The following is a 13,420-nucleotide window of genomic DNA, read 5'->3' as shown; positions in this document are numbered from 1 at the left end:
CTCTTGAGGATTCAGAAGTACACCTGACAGCACTGACAGTATTTACGAAAAGGCCAAAATAGATGGCAAGAATTATGTGTGAAAAAAGAGTTCAAGGAGAAGCAACTGAGACAAGGAGGGCTCAAGAAAGTGCCAACAGATCGCATACTTTAAGGCCACTCAACAGTTTGTACAATGTCAAATGACCAGAGTATGACTGGTATTAAAACAATGCAGAAATGGAGTCTTCCCTCACATCTGATGGCTTACAGGATAGAACATCAGCCCAAAGTGTGTTCCTAAGGCGGCTTCAGTGGGCACTACCTTTTTCCAGTTGTTTCAGCACATCAGCATCCAGAAAATAAGTACAGGTATGCTCATAGAGATAGCATAGGAAGCCACCACCATACATGAACCTTAGGTTCACTCATGCTACAACTGTCATGTCATGGGACACTCATAGCAGAGTTGCTCAGCCTTGTACCTCAGACTGTATAGGGAAAACCACCCAACCCCTAGGAGCTGCCAATCCTCCCACCAGTGAGTTTTCCTTGTGGTAGAGAGGGGCTCTGGGAGTGGCTTCCCTCTTTTTGTATCTGACTCTTGTGATACTTGACCACAGCCAAGCTGAACTGGAAGGGTTCCTAGCAGCCCTGGCTCACATAGCACGTGTCACTGCTGTGGCTCTCATGATGCTCCATAAGGTTTGAGATCCATGCAAAGGCCTCCCCACATTCACTGCATGTGTAAGGCTTCCCTTGGGATAGACCAAACTCATCAGCTGCAGGGCGTCCCACAGAAGTCCCTGGGTCCTGCCCAGAATCACAGCCATCCACAGGAAGCACCTTCCCTGCATCAAATGGCAGCTGGTAGCTGCTGGTGCTGGAAAGACACTCAGGGTCCTCCTCATCCTCATCATCTGGATGGGGCCTTTTTGTCCCAGTGCCGTGATGTGGAGTATCCTTGTCCTGGGAAGACTGCTGGATGACTGACTGCCTCTGGGGACTGGCAGGGCTTGAATCCTCATCTTCAGCATCCAGAGCCTTCTGAGGTTGCTGTTCCTCCTCCAGGGCAGTAGCTATTGAAGGGCTAACAGGGACATCCCCTGAAAGCCTCTCCATCACTGTCTCCCCCATGGAGACCTCCTCACACACATTCCCTTTGCTTTCCTGCTGCCTGGCGTGGTCTGAAATAAAGTCAAAATGTGAGCAGCCCTATTTCCCAGGCTCTGAGACAGAAACTAACTTGAATAGAAATCAAGAAAACAAAGTGTGAGGCCCAAAGAGCTGAGCACAGGGAAAAGAACTGTGACATGCACAGCCTAACCCTCTTTACAACTCAGACACCACACCGCAGCTGAGTGCAGGATCACAAGCCTCACCAGACCCATGATCTGGTCTTCCCGCTTCCTATCTACATCCCCTTATTTTTTCTTTTTCTTTTTTTAAATTTAATTAATTTATTCAGATTACATCTCAATTGTTATCCCATCCCTTGTACCCTCCCGTTCCTCCCTCCCTCCCACTTTCACCCTATTCCCCTCCCCTATGTCTGTGACCAAGAGGGACCTCCTCCCCCACTATATGGCCATAGGCTATCAAGTCTCATCTTGGTAGCCTGCTTATTCTTTCTCTGAGTGCCACCAGCGTTATTTGACATTCTGGATGTCTGCTGAGCTCATGGCTGACCATCACTCCCAGGGTGCTTTGTAGGTTAAGGTGGCCATGCGACTGAATTCTGGTCAGAAATTCCAATGGTGAGAAGGAGCCTCCATCCTACTGTGGTGGACTAAGATCTGAAGCAGCCTTTCTGACTGGCGTGACTTGGCAATGAAGGATGCAAAGACTTATGAGACGGTTCAGGGCACATGGCTGTCACCAGTAAGAATTAAGTGAGTCTTGGTAAGCCATCCAGCTATGCACATGAACTACTTCAATGAACTACTGTAGTCTCTGGCTTGGCCCTGGAATCAACTGTCCAATAAAACAATAGCATGTGTGCCGGGCGTGGTGGCGCACGCCTTTAATCCCAGCACTCGGGAGGCAGAGGCAGGCGGATCAGTGTGAGTTCGGGGCCAGCCTGGTCTACAAAGCAAGTCTAGGACAGCCAAGGCTACACAGGGAAACACTATCTCAAAAAAACAAAAAAACAAAACAAAACAAAAAGAACAGTAGCATGCACACAAAATACGTAGAGGTGTGGTTTGTGCTTTTACCCTCTGGGATTCCATAAAACCCAAAGGCATCTATGAGAAAACCAAAGCTAGCCCTTTAGAGAGCCGATGAAAAAAACTGAGGTCCACAGTCTCAACTCAGCTCCACTGAAAGCCAGTGTCATCAGGCAGTGTATGGGAGACCATTGGGACAACTGTGCCCTAGATGGGCCTCTGGATGACTGTGGCTTTGTGTATGGACCTCAGAACCACCAAAAAGGAGTAGAAGGGCTACAGAGTTGAGCTCAGTCAACTGACAGACTACAAGTGTGTATTCATTTGGGTGACATGTTTTAGAAGAATTCGTCATGCAGCAAGAAATAATGAAATGGCATTCTCCTGCCCTACACCATGGATAGGAAAATGAAGCAAGTCAAAGGTGGAATCTCTGCTGAAGCTAATGGAAATGTGAGGAGCCGCACCCACCTTCAAAGAGAGGTGTGCCCTTTACACTCCCACCTGTCACCACCTAGCTCACCTCACCTGGGAGGCTGCCTCCTGGCAGATCTTCCACTGCACAAGGTTCTTCTGTCTCCAGCATGGAGGATGGACCAGCCTGGAAAAACTGACATCCTGAGGTTCAGAGAAAAAAAAAAAAAAAAGTAAAGGAGGCCCAGACAAAGAAAGCTAAGATGCTTCATGTCCCACTGAGTCTCTGGGACACAGATTGCAACTACCTTTTTCTCTGTATCAAGATAATTCCTATCATCATCATCATCCCCATCACGACCACCAAAGCTGCCCTCTAGTAAGAGCCCCCCTGGAAAGCTGAGGTTTCTTAAGAAGGCAGCAGAGAGAAAGAGGAAGATCTTATATGAGGCTGGAGGCTACCTATGGAGCAGGCAGGGAATGTCCAGAGAAGCAAAGGTGAAGACGGAGCCCAAAACGGACTCAGTAGCTTGGCACATGCCAAGCATTTGTGAGATGCCGGATCAATCCCCAGCACTAATAAAACTAAAATACAGAATTAGAACAACAACAACAAAAAAGACCTCAGGGGTCTGATATGAGCATATCTACAAATAAAGATCCCAGAGTAAGGACTTCCTTCAGCTCTGTACCAACGAGGTGGGAGTGCCAGAGGCTTGGAGCCAGGAGGCCTTTCCGAATCTGGATGCTTCAGTTCTCACAGGCCAGGGCTGCAAACAGAAAGCCCCAGAGCGCAGAAGAAACTCAAAAGTGTAAACCAGGTCAGGTGGGGAACTTAGCAAACAAATCCTAGTTTAAAGACACTTAAAACATATTCAGCTTCAAACACTTAAATCACCCTTCATGTCCCAACTAGAGTTCCTGGGACAGGGTCAGAAGCCGCTACGCCAACAGTTCTGGAAGAGGATGCAGGGTGGACCATGAGCCAGTGGGAGGTGGGTCTCACCCAACAAGAGCAGCTTGCTGTAATGGGTCAGGTTATCCTCTGTGGGGTCCAGATGGTCCCATTCCGACTGCAGAAGTTCCTGTGGAAACAATACCAGTTTCTGAATCGGCAGCTCTGACGCACCCCTGTACCGAGGCAATGCTCTCCCTTAGGTTCCACCCTTGAGTTTCCACAAGTGCAGCTTTCTTAGCCGCAGCACTATAGACATTTTGGCTCATATCCTTTGCTGTGCCAGAGTATTAATACTGAGAGAAGGAGAAAAGTCAACAGTCAGGAGGGAAAGACCATGTGAGCTGCTGGACAAGAGCAGCCTCCCAGGGCCAGCAGCCTCCCAGGGCCAGCAGCCTCCCAGGGCCAGCAGAGGCCCCTTCACTCACCTTCAGCTCAGCTGTGGCAGAGTTGGCTTCTTCATTCTTTTCTCCCTCTATGTGCTCTTGATCCAGATGCCCAGACTCCATGGTAGGCCAGGCTGGAAGAAGGGGAGCTGAGGAGACAAATTTTCAGTGCCTGTGTACCTCCAAAATAAGCATATCCCAGTGCCCCCCACACAGGCCACAGGACAAATGTAGAAAAGCCTCCTCCTACACACACCACAGCTCCCAAAACTCAGTGGACACAGCATTTGTCTGCAATTGACAGAGCAGGGTAGAGAAACACACACACACACACACACACACACACACACACACACACACACACACACACACTATAAGCTCATCAGTGACCCTAGAAATGCCAATTCAGATTATAAAGGAAGGACTCACATCCCCTGGATGGGGAGGCCTGGTGGCACTCAGAGGAAGGATAGCAGGCTACCAAGAAGAGACTTGATACCCTATGAGCATATACAGGAGGAAGAGGTCCCCCTCAGTCACAGTCATAGGGGAGGGGAGTAAGGGGAAAGCAGGAGGGAGGGAGGAATGGGAGGATACAAGGGATGGGATAACAATTGAGATGTAATATGAATAAATTAATAAAATATATTAAAAAAAATTAAATATCATTTAACCTCTGGGGAAAGAAAAATAAAGGAAGGACTCCTTTTTTGTGCCACCTAGATTAGTAGAAATGTTAAACAACATGCAGGACAAGTGGGCACCCTCCCATACTGGCTTTGAATGCATCATCACAAAGGTTTTGGATAATCACAGAAAGTTAATGTGTACGTGTCCTCTCTCCAGTGGTGGTTGGGAAGCCATGCCACACATGACAGAGTGCCATGATACTGTAAGCTCGTGGTACTGGAGCTTATTTTAAAGAGCAAAATGGAAAGGCCGAGTGTATGAAATGCTGAGCAGCTGAGAAGCCGAAACCTTGGCCACAGCTGCCCTATTTGAGTAACAAATGCACACACAAGTACACCGTGGTCCCTCGGACCTGTACACACGTATGATGTGCAGAAGGGCATGATAGGACATACTCTAGGATGGGGTAAGGGGAAAAAAATATTTTAGGGGAGTATTGAGGTTTTAACTTAGAGCCTCATGCTGGTAATGAGCACCGTCGTATGCTGGCATTGACTTACACCCAGAGTGAAAATTATTTCTTGGTTGATAACCATGTGGAGCTGACAAAGTTTACAAGGCAAATTAAGCAAGCAAAAAAAAAAAAAAAAAAAAAAAAAAAAAAGTTTTTTTAAACACATCTAACATACACAAGGATCTAGAGAACCAAGTCCCAACTGCAGGACAGACATTTGTGCTTTGGTCCTGGCTTCCCCCTGACCCTTATATACTGCCTCTACCAACCACAGACCACCACCCCCCATCCACCCCCTCAGTAAAGGCCAGCCAAGGCTGGAGGACTTGTAAGAGAATACTTACAAGTATCACGGCGTACCAAGATGTCCCTAGGTCTTAGACCCCTACTGGGACTCAGCAACCCTCGTGGCAGCAGCAGAGGCTCAGGACACCTTTCATAGTCTCCATCGCTGAATGAAGATGACGACCCACCCGGGGAACACAGCGTCATTCCTGTGTACAATAGAGGCAATAGTGACTCCAGTAGGTTGTGACATACGCTAACAAGGCAAATCTACAATGGGCCAGGTATGGGCCCAAGGTATGACCCAAGCCCGTAGGCTCCCACTGACCATCACCACCCATCTCTCAGGCCCCACCCTTCAATGTGGGAGAAAACCTCCAGCTACCAATGACCCCCAGAATATTTACCTAGTTTTTAAGAGCCTGGTTCCTGCCTTTGATTGCCCTCCATTTCTCCTCCTTCCTAACATCTGGAAAGCAAATGTGAGGGCAGGAACCCAAGGCAGTGTCCTAGTCCAGGAGGCAAGCCTGATGGGAGATGCCACTGGGCACAGGTGGGGGCTCAGATCCCTGGTGACTGAGGAGCTCCCTTACCAGCTCAGGGATGGTTGTTTTCTGTGCCCCTTAACACATGGGGTGACTACACTCTCAGGAAAGCCACGGCTGTGGTCTGAACTCTATGTTGCAGATTCCAATCCTTCCAGGACCTCCTGCCCGTCTCCTCTAAGGCATGCTGTCTTCTGGGGTGGCAGCCTCACCTGGCTCCTCCAGGATGTCAGAGAGACCCTCCACCAGGGAGGCAGCCTTCTTGCAGTTCTCAGGATACTGGGCAACCACCCAGGGACGGACCCTGTCTGGCAAGATGCCCAGGAACTGCTCTAGAACCAGCAGCTCCAGGATCTGCTCTTTGGAGCAGGCCTCGGGCCTCAGCCACTGGCGACATAGCTCATGAAGCCTAGCCAGAGTCTGGTGAGGCCCAGCTGCCTCCTGGTACACAAACTCCCGGAAGCGCAGGCGGGAAAACTCAAGGTCAGCAGCCGATCTCTCAGTGATGGTTTCCGTTTCCTTCTGCTGGCCAAGCTTTTCCTGTTGGTTGAGTTGATCCTTCTGGCTAGGCTCTTCCTGTTGGCCGGGTTCCTCCTGTTGGCGAGGATCTTCCTGTCGACTGAGTTCCTCCTGTTGGTTGGGTTGGTCCTTCTGGCTAGGCTCTTCCTGTTGGCTGGTTTCCTCCTGCTGGCTGGGTTCCTCCTGTTCACTGGGCCCTACCTGCTGAATGGGCTCCTCTTGCTGAAGAAACTCTTCCTTTTGGATGGACTTTTCCGGCTCAATGGACTCCTGCGGCAACAGTTCCTCTTGAATGGGCTCCTCCCACTGGATCAGTTCCTGTTGGATGGGCTCATCCTCCTGAATGGGCTCCTCCTGCTGGATCAGTTCCTGTTGGATGGGCTCATCCTCCTGAATGGGCTCCTCCTGCTGGATCAGTTCCTGTTGGATGGGCTCATCCTCCTGAATGGGCTCCTCCTGCTGGTTCAGTTCCTGTTGGATGGGCTCATCCTCCTGAATGGGCTCCTCCTGCTGGATCAGTTCTTGCTGGATGGGCTCATCCTCCTGAATGGGCTCCTCCTGCTGGATCAGTTCCTGTTGGATGGGCTCATCCTCCTGAATGGGCTCCTCCTGCTGGTTCAGTTCCTGTTGGATGGGCTCATCCTCCTGAATGGGCTCCTCCTGCTGGATCAGTTCCTGTTGGATGGGCTCATCCTCCTGAATGGGCTCCTCCTGCTGGTTCAGTTCCTGTTGGATGGGCTCATCCTCCTGAATGGGCTCCTCTTGCTGAATGAATTCTTCCTGTTGGGTGGACTCCTCCTGCTGGGTGAGTTCCTGGTGGATGGAAGCATCCTGCTGAATGGGCTCCACCTGCTGAGTGAATTCTTCCTGTTGGATAGATTCCTCCTGCTGGATGAGTTCTTCCTGTTGGATGGGCTTTTCCTGCTGAATGGGCTCCTCCTGTTGGGTGGGTTTGTCCTGCTGACTGGGCTCCTCCTGCCGCACGGGCTCATCTTGCTCCATGAGTTCTTCCCACAGGCTAGGTTCTTGCAGTTGGATGGACTCTTCCGCCTGACTGGGCTCATCCTGCTGACTGGGTTCTTGCTGCTCACTGAGTTCTTCGCACTGGTTGGGAGGACTATCCTGCTGACTGGATTCTTCCCATGGGTTAGGCTCATGCCTCCGACTAGGTTCTAGCAGCTGGATGGGTTCTTCTTCCTGGGCAGGCTCATCCTGCCTCCTGCATTCCTCCTGACGGCCTGGTTCTTGTTGCTTAGGAAGTACTTGGCCCTGGTCGGGTTCCTCATGCTGGCTAGGCTCTTCCTGTTGGGCTGTATCTTCGGACCTCAGAGTAGGTGGTTCTGGGTGAGGTGGGGAGCTTCTGGGGGAGGCCAACACCCTCTCCAAAGGCAACATCTTCCCAGGGCTCCACAGAAATGCAACCGTGTCTAGCCAAGAACTCAGCAGAGACAGCAAGGATAACAAGATCCCCAAGTCAGGAGCGTCAGGACCTGAGGAAAAGCAGAGGACATCAACAAAACAGATGCCCACAAATATACCACATACATAAACATAACATACATAAACCTAGACAAGTATACCATAAATATCAGTAAATTCATTGTTACTATGTATATTGTATATATGATGTAGGTCGGATCACACCAAATAAGATTTATCCCCAAAATACATCAGTTTAAAAACTAAGGATGTATTATTAGGACTTTAGTTCCCCCAATCAAGAAGGATCTAGGTGCAACACTGTTCTTCCCATTAAAACAACTAACTCTCAGGGCTAGAGAGATGGCTCAGTAGTTAAGAGTGCTTGTTGATCTGGCAGAGTACCCAGATTTGATTCCCAGCACCTACGCGATGGCTCACAACCATCTATAATTATATAGTTGCAGGACATCGCATGCCCTCTCTGACATGAATATACCATATACATGAAGGCAAAACACTGCCATACATAAAATAAACCTAAAAAGACATCCAACCCCAGTATTACCATTGTCCTTGACAGAACCACACAAAGGAACCATTTTTTTTTTCTTCTAAAAACAATTTTGAGGAATTAAAACTAAAATTTGTCCATGACCATAATTAACACCATCAAAAACATTGCTACTGTCTCCCTACCTACCCCAGCTTACCCTATAGGCACCTTTCTCATTTTTTATAGGGCTGGACTCTGAAGTGGTCCCTTAGGGTACATATTCCCTGCATGTCCTCTCACACACACACCTCTACCATACTACTTCATATCTGCATACTGCTTGCTCGCACATTGAAATCTGAGCCCTAGGAGAGCAGTTATTTACAGACAGGTCACTTATGGGCCCAGCAGTTCTGGCTTCTGTATTCACTATCCCTTTTTAAAAACACATTTCTCTGTTGAAGAACATGCTATATAGTCTTATAGCCAATATGGTATCTTATACCCATCTATCTGGGGTCATTTAGGACCTCTCTGAAGGATAAATGGAGGGAACAGAACACCCCAGCCACAGGGTCAGCCTCATTCCTACCACCTACAATGGCAGCACCCATTTGTTTTTTTGCCCCAGGATCCTGAGAACACAAACACCCACCCACTACAGCTTAGCATTTTCTTACAATTTCTTTATCTGTGAGGCTGGGTAAACTGCCTGTTTTCCTCATAGCTGTCGGGTAAGAGCTCTCCTGGCTTCCTCTTGTCATCATTTGTCCCTATCCTCATCATCCTGACATTTTTGTTTTAAACCTGTGTTTTAATCACTTAATGTTCTAATTAATATTCTTATCAAATTCAACTATTTTAAAAATAGATTTCCAGTTTCCAAAACCTGCTTTCCTTTGGGTTTCTTTCACTACTCCAACTTTAAAAATACTTTCTAGGAGCAGAGGGAAAGGGTGTGCATGTCTTTAACCCCAGCACTCAAGAAGCAGAGGCAGTCGAGTTCAAGGCCAGCCTGGTTTACAGCCTGGTTCAGGATAGCCAGGGCTACACAGAATAACCCTGTCTTGAAATAATAATAATAATAATAACAACAACAATAACAACAATGATAATGATGATGAGAATAATGATAAATTGAATAAAATAAAAATACATTCCCTCATTCATTCTCCTATAGCAAAGGTAGCAAATATAAAGCCTTGGTTGTCTTGATGGTGACTACTCACCTCTGTCCCACAGCAAGGCAACCGGGGCCCTACATACACCCTGACATGTTTCTATACAGCTTCCTTTCAGCCAGACTCCAAGTTGTGTGCCAACCTCCATTCTAGGCTCTTTTCTTTACCCATGTTCTACCTTTGATTCTCCTGGAGCATCTTTTGATATGACGTGTAATATCAGTTCCAGTGAGCCAACACAGCCACATTTGATTCCATCAGGCTCTGAATACAGAACTCTATGTGGCAAATGAATGGTCACGTGGCCATGTACTTTTGCTTGCTTTACACATCAGGCATGATCCTCCTACATAGGCCCTTTGTCCATAAAGTACTGTGAACTTACTAAGATGTTCCACACACGAAGGTTCATCCTACCAGGCCCTGCTGGGGACTCATGTCATCTTCGGAGTCTCACAAGCCTCCATGGGTGGAGACAAAGAACAAACCTTAGGGGCAGGTATGGAAAACATCCACAGACTGAGTGAGTGCTGGGCTCAGTATTCTAACTGCAGACTGACATAGCTGCTCCATCCTTCTTGCCCCAGATTCCTCATTAAGTCCTCCCTGCCTGGAGCCTCTAACTGGTCCTCCCCACATCCACTTCACCACTGCCGTCATCATCTAGCCATCACCTCTGCTTCTTTTCAGGTGGCACAACAGCCCTCCGTCAACTGTTTGGGACTTGTCACCTCCTCCACCTGTCCTGCTCTGGACAAAAAGGTATGGGGCCCTGCAACACAAAGGAGCAAGTAGAAGCACAGATAAGCCTATAGCCTAATCAGTGGAGGACCCTGTCAACCCCTAGGAATGGAGGGGAACCATCTGTCCCTGGTCCCTTTACCTGAAAAAGAAGATTCCCATGGTAACAGGAGGCGACAGCCTGACCTGGACAGCCCGCCCCCTTCATAATGAAGCCCTGGTAGTCAGGACCAAAAAGATGAGGCCATCTTGGGGATCTCAAGAGACCTCTAGTCCTAATCATGCTTTACCTGGCCCTAGACCTGCTTACACTGCTACAAGGACTTACTAGACGGAAGACCCAGTGGAACCAAACAGCCTGAATGAGGCCATGCTCGCAGGACAAATAAGACAGAGATTGCGGCATGCTGGGATGTAGAATGACCCCACCACTTTGTGGCTGCCCCAAAGCTGCCTTGAATGGGTTTTCCCGGGGGCCAGCCTACAAGCTTCAGGAGACAAGAGAAGAGTGGTTCAAGCAGGCAACAAGGGTTGTAATCTGAGTCTGAAATTCGGAAGCCGAGGAGAAGAAAACTAGGCGGTGAGTGGACGATTGAGCTAGCAGAATCCCAAGGAATCCTCATCACAGGCTCTGGCCTTCGCTGAAAACAAATCCACCTTCTCGGGCCCTGTAAGTCAAATACCATCTATTTTAATCACAAGGATCTTATGAGAATTAATGAACGCTAATCTCACAGGGACAGTGGGAACTGGTCCCACCGTCTCCCCTGTTCTCACACAGAGATGAGCATAAATTACAAAAAGTGCAGACATACCTTTAAAAGAATGCAAAAGCGCACACAAGGGACCATTACTTTGATTTCTGTTACCCCTGCCAAGAATATACTATTCTATATTCTCACAGGAGGCCACACAGAGTCAAACAAATGTGCTAAACAAACAGATCTGGGTTTCCTAAAGGAATACCTCAAGATCACTACTGACCCAGCCATCGGGAGGAACAAGGGCATGCCGGGCGTGGTGGTGCACACCTTTAATCCCAGCACTTGAGAGGCAGAGTCAGGCAGATCGCTGTGTGTTCCATGCCAACCTGGTCTACAAAGTGAGTTCAGGACAGCCAAGGCTACACAGAGAGACCCTGTCTCAGAAAAAAATACAAAAACAAAAAAGAAGAAACAAGGGCAATATAGGGCCCTGTTCTGGCTCCAGAGCTGGAAAGGGAACTTCCACAGGACCTGATTGCTACAATGTACAAGGATGATCTTTTAACAGCCTATGTGGCCTCCAAGAGGCTGGCTGAGATACAAACTAACGTCAGGGAGAGAGGCCAAAGAGGAGAGGATTGAGCATGGATGCAGTGGTGGAGTAAGAAAGAAAAGGTCAGGAAAGGGGACAAAACACTAACAGGGAGAACCTGGGCACAGAGTAGGAAGGACTCCTATGACCTAGGAATTGCTCCATGTTAAAGGCAACCCTCAGTGGTCCCCAGCACCCCTTACCTGCCCCTTCACAGCTAGCGCTGGGAGAACTAATGTTCTCTTTTCCTCCCCAGCCCTCCAGACCTAAGAGACACTGTGCTCACCCCTCTGCTGTGAAAGGGGTCCCTCTGCCCCCATAGCAGAGTGGATCCCTACATTCTAAAGACCCTTATTAATCCTCAGTCTAGTGGACTCTCTTCCAGGACCCTCCCCCCACTTTCCTAGTCTCCTCCTGCTCCCATATACCTACAGATGGCCCCAACCCTCCTTCTCCAGGACACAGACAGGGGTCCCCAAGCCCTCCCTGACCTTTATACGCAGTCATCTTTTCCCCTCTGTAGACATCCCAGCCCTGCCATCCCAGAACCTGCACCTAATGGCCTCCACCCACCCTCTCCTTATGCCCTCCTCTCTACCTGCTGCAGTCTCCCACCCTGAAGGGTCCTGTGGCGTTTACCCCAGTCTACGTCTAAGAAGCGGTGGCCCTGGGCCTGTCCACCGCAGAGGTTGAAACCACCCCAAGACCTTAGCCCATCCCACGTGTCCTCCAGAGAGCCCTTCCCGGCACAACACTAGCGTCCTGCGTTTCCGAGCCACAATCCCACACGTGGCACTCCCTACGCCACACGTTAGAACCACGCCCCCAATCTTGGCACACGCACAAGATGCCTGACCCACACGCTGCACCTCGAGTCCCTGCGTTCGCCTACAGCGCTCCGGAGACACACCCCCATACAAAAGCTTTAAGGCCTCCATCACAGCTCCACACGTGGGAACCATCAGTCCTGTCCTGCGGGCCCAAATTCAAGCACAGCCCAAGGCCACATCCCCACGCAACGACCTTAGCTCCCCTCCAGGACACAGCACCTGGGGCCACACTCCCAAGGTCTATCCTTCTGCCGGACCTTCTATACCAGCCGAACGCCTATGGTCCCGCATAGGAGGGCGCCGGGCAGCTGCGCAGCGTTGCCAAGCGGGCTTCCACAGCCTCGAACACTGAGCGGCGATGGCGGTACGCTGCAATACGCGTGCGCGGCTTGCAGCGCCCTAAACTGCGACCCCCAGCATGCCGCGGGGCTGTTTGCCAGACCCGGGCGGGGCGAAACTGCTCTGACAGCACCAGCAGTCAATCAGAGAGAAGGCTGGCTTCGCTTCGCCTCCACGGGGGCTTGCGTCACTTCCGATACCATGGCAACGGAGTAAACAAACGGACCCCCATCCCCCCACCACCACCACCCCCAGAATCTGAGAGGCGGAGAGACCACCAGAATCTGAGAGGCTGAGAGGTGGAGGCAAAGACCGGAAATACACTCAGGCACCTTGAGACCCAAAAAACAGTGGAGACCAAGTCTAAAAGTCCAGAAATGAGGCACAGAAAAACTGAGGAGATGGAGACCTACTGACACAAAAATGGAGACCCAGCACAAATGGAAACTCAAGATCCTGAACAGTGAAAAGACAAATGCGCAGACCCAGTATGGGCAGACACAGCCAAATACCCCCCACTGTAAGACAAACATCCCAAGGCAGGGATTTGGGGGGGGGGGGAGGGGAAGAGTCAGGCACACTAAGACACTGAAACCAGAGACACTTACTGGCTGAAAACAGTTAAAGGTTCAAAAAGCAAACTGAAATCAAACATCTTGCCGAACCTTTGCTAGTCATTACACTGAGCAGCAAGAGAAAAAGATGGGGCGGGAAGAGGCTGTTC

At 49.6% G+C, this 13,420-nt stretch overlaps 1 protein-coding gene across 1 annotated transcript; it reads right to left on the bottom strand.

Annotated features, from left to right (window-relative positions):
* Nucleotides 1-4: 4 nt before the first annotated feature.
* Zscan18 (zinc finger and SCAN domain containing 18) lies at nucleotides 5-7,871 on the bottom strand. The gene is made up of 6 exons (XM_051162369.1): nucleotides 6,088-7,871; nucleotides 5,390-5,539; nucleotides 3,944-4,050; nucleotides 3,567-3,645; nucleotides 2,675-2,764; nucleotides 5-1,165 (listed from the first exon to the last, which is right to left on the bottom strand). The coding sequence occupies exons 1-6, from the start codon at nucleotides 7,787-7,789 to the stop codon at nucleotides 624-626; spliced, it is 2,670 nt and encodes an 889-aa protein (XP_051018326.1). The 5' UTR covers nucleotides 7,790-7,871; the 3' UTR covers nucleotides 5-623.
* Between the last annotated feature and the right edge of the window lie 5,549 nt (nucleotides 7,872-13,420).

The sequence above is a fragment of the Acomys russatus genome, chromosome 19 (assembly GCF_903995435.1).
Source record: "Acomys russatus chromosome 19, mAcoRus1.1, whole genome shotgun sequence".
Taxonomy (NCBI): Eukaryota; Metazoa; Chordata; class Mammalia; order Rodentia; family Muridae; genus Acomys; species Acomys russatus.
The sequence above is the reverse complement of the archived record's forward strand: the minus strand, read 5'-3'. Positions and strand labels throughout refer to the sequence as shown.

What these genes read in the sequence shown, in the direction of transcription:
- Zscan18 (XM_051162369.1), bottom strand. Translation starts at nt 7,789, where the DNA reads ATGTTGCCTTTGGAGAGGGTGTTGGCCTCCCCCAGAAGCTCCCCACCT. An exon ending in TGACATCCTGGAGGAGCCAG is followed by an intron (nt 5,540 to 6,087) that starts GTGAGGCTGCCA and finishes TATTGTACACAG; the next exon opens with GAATGACGCTGTGTTCCCCG. An exon ending in GCCAGGAGGCAGCCTCCCAG is followed by an intron (nt 1,166 to 2,674) that starts GTGAGGTGAGCT and finishes ACTTTATTTCAG; the next exon opens with ACCACGCCAGGCAGCAGGAA.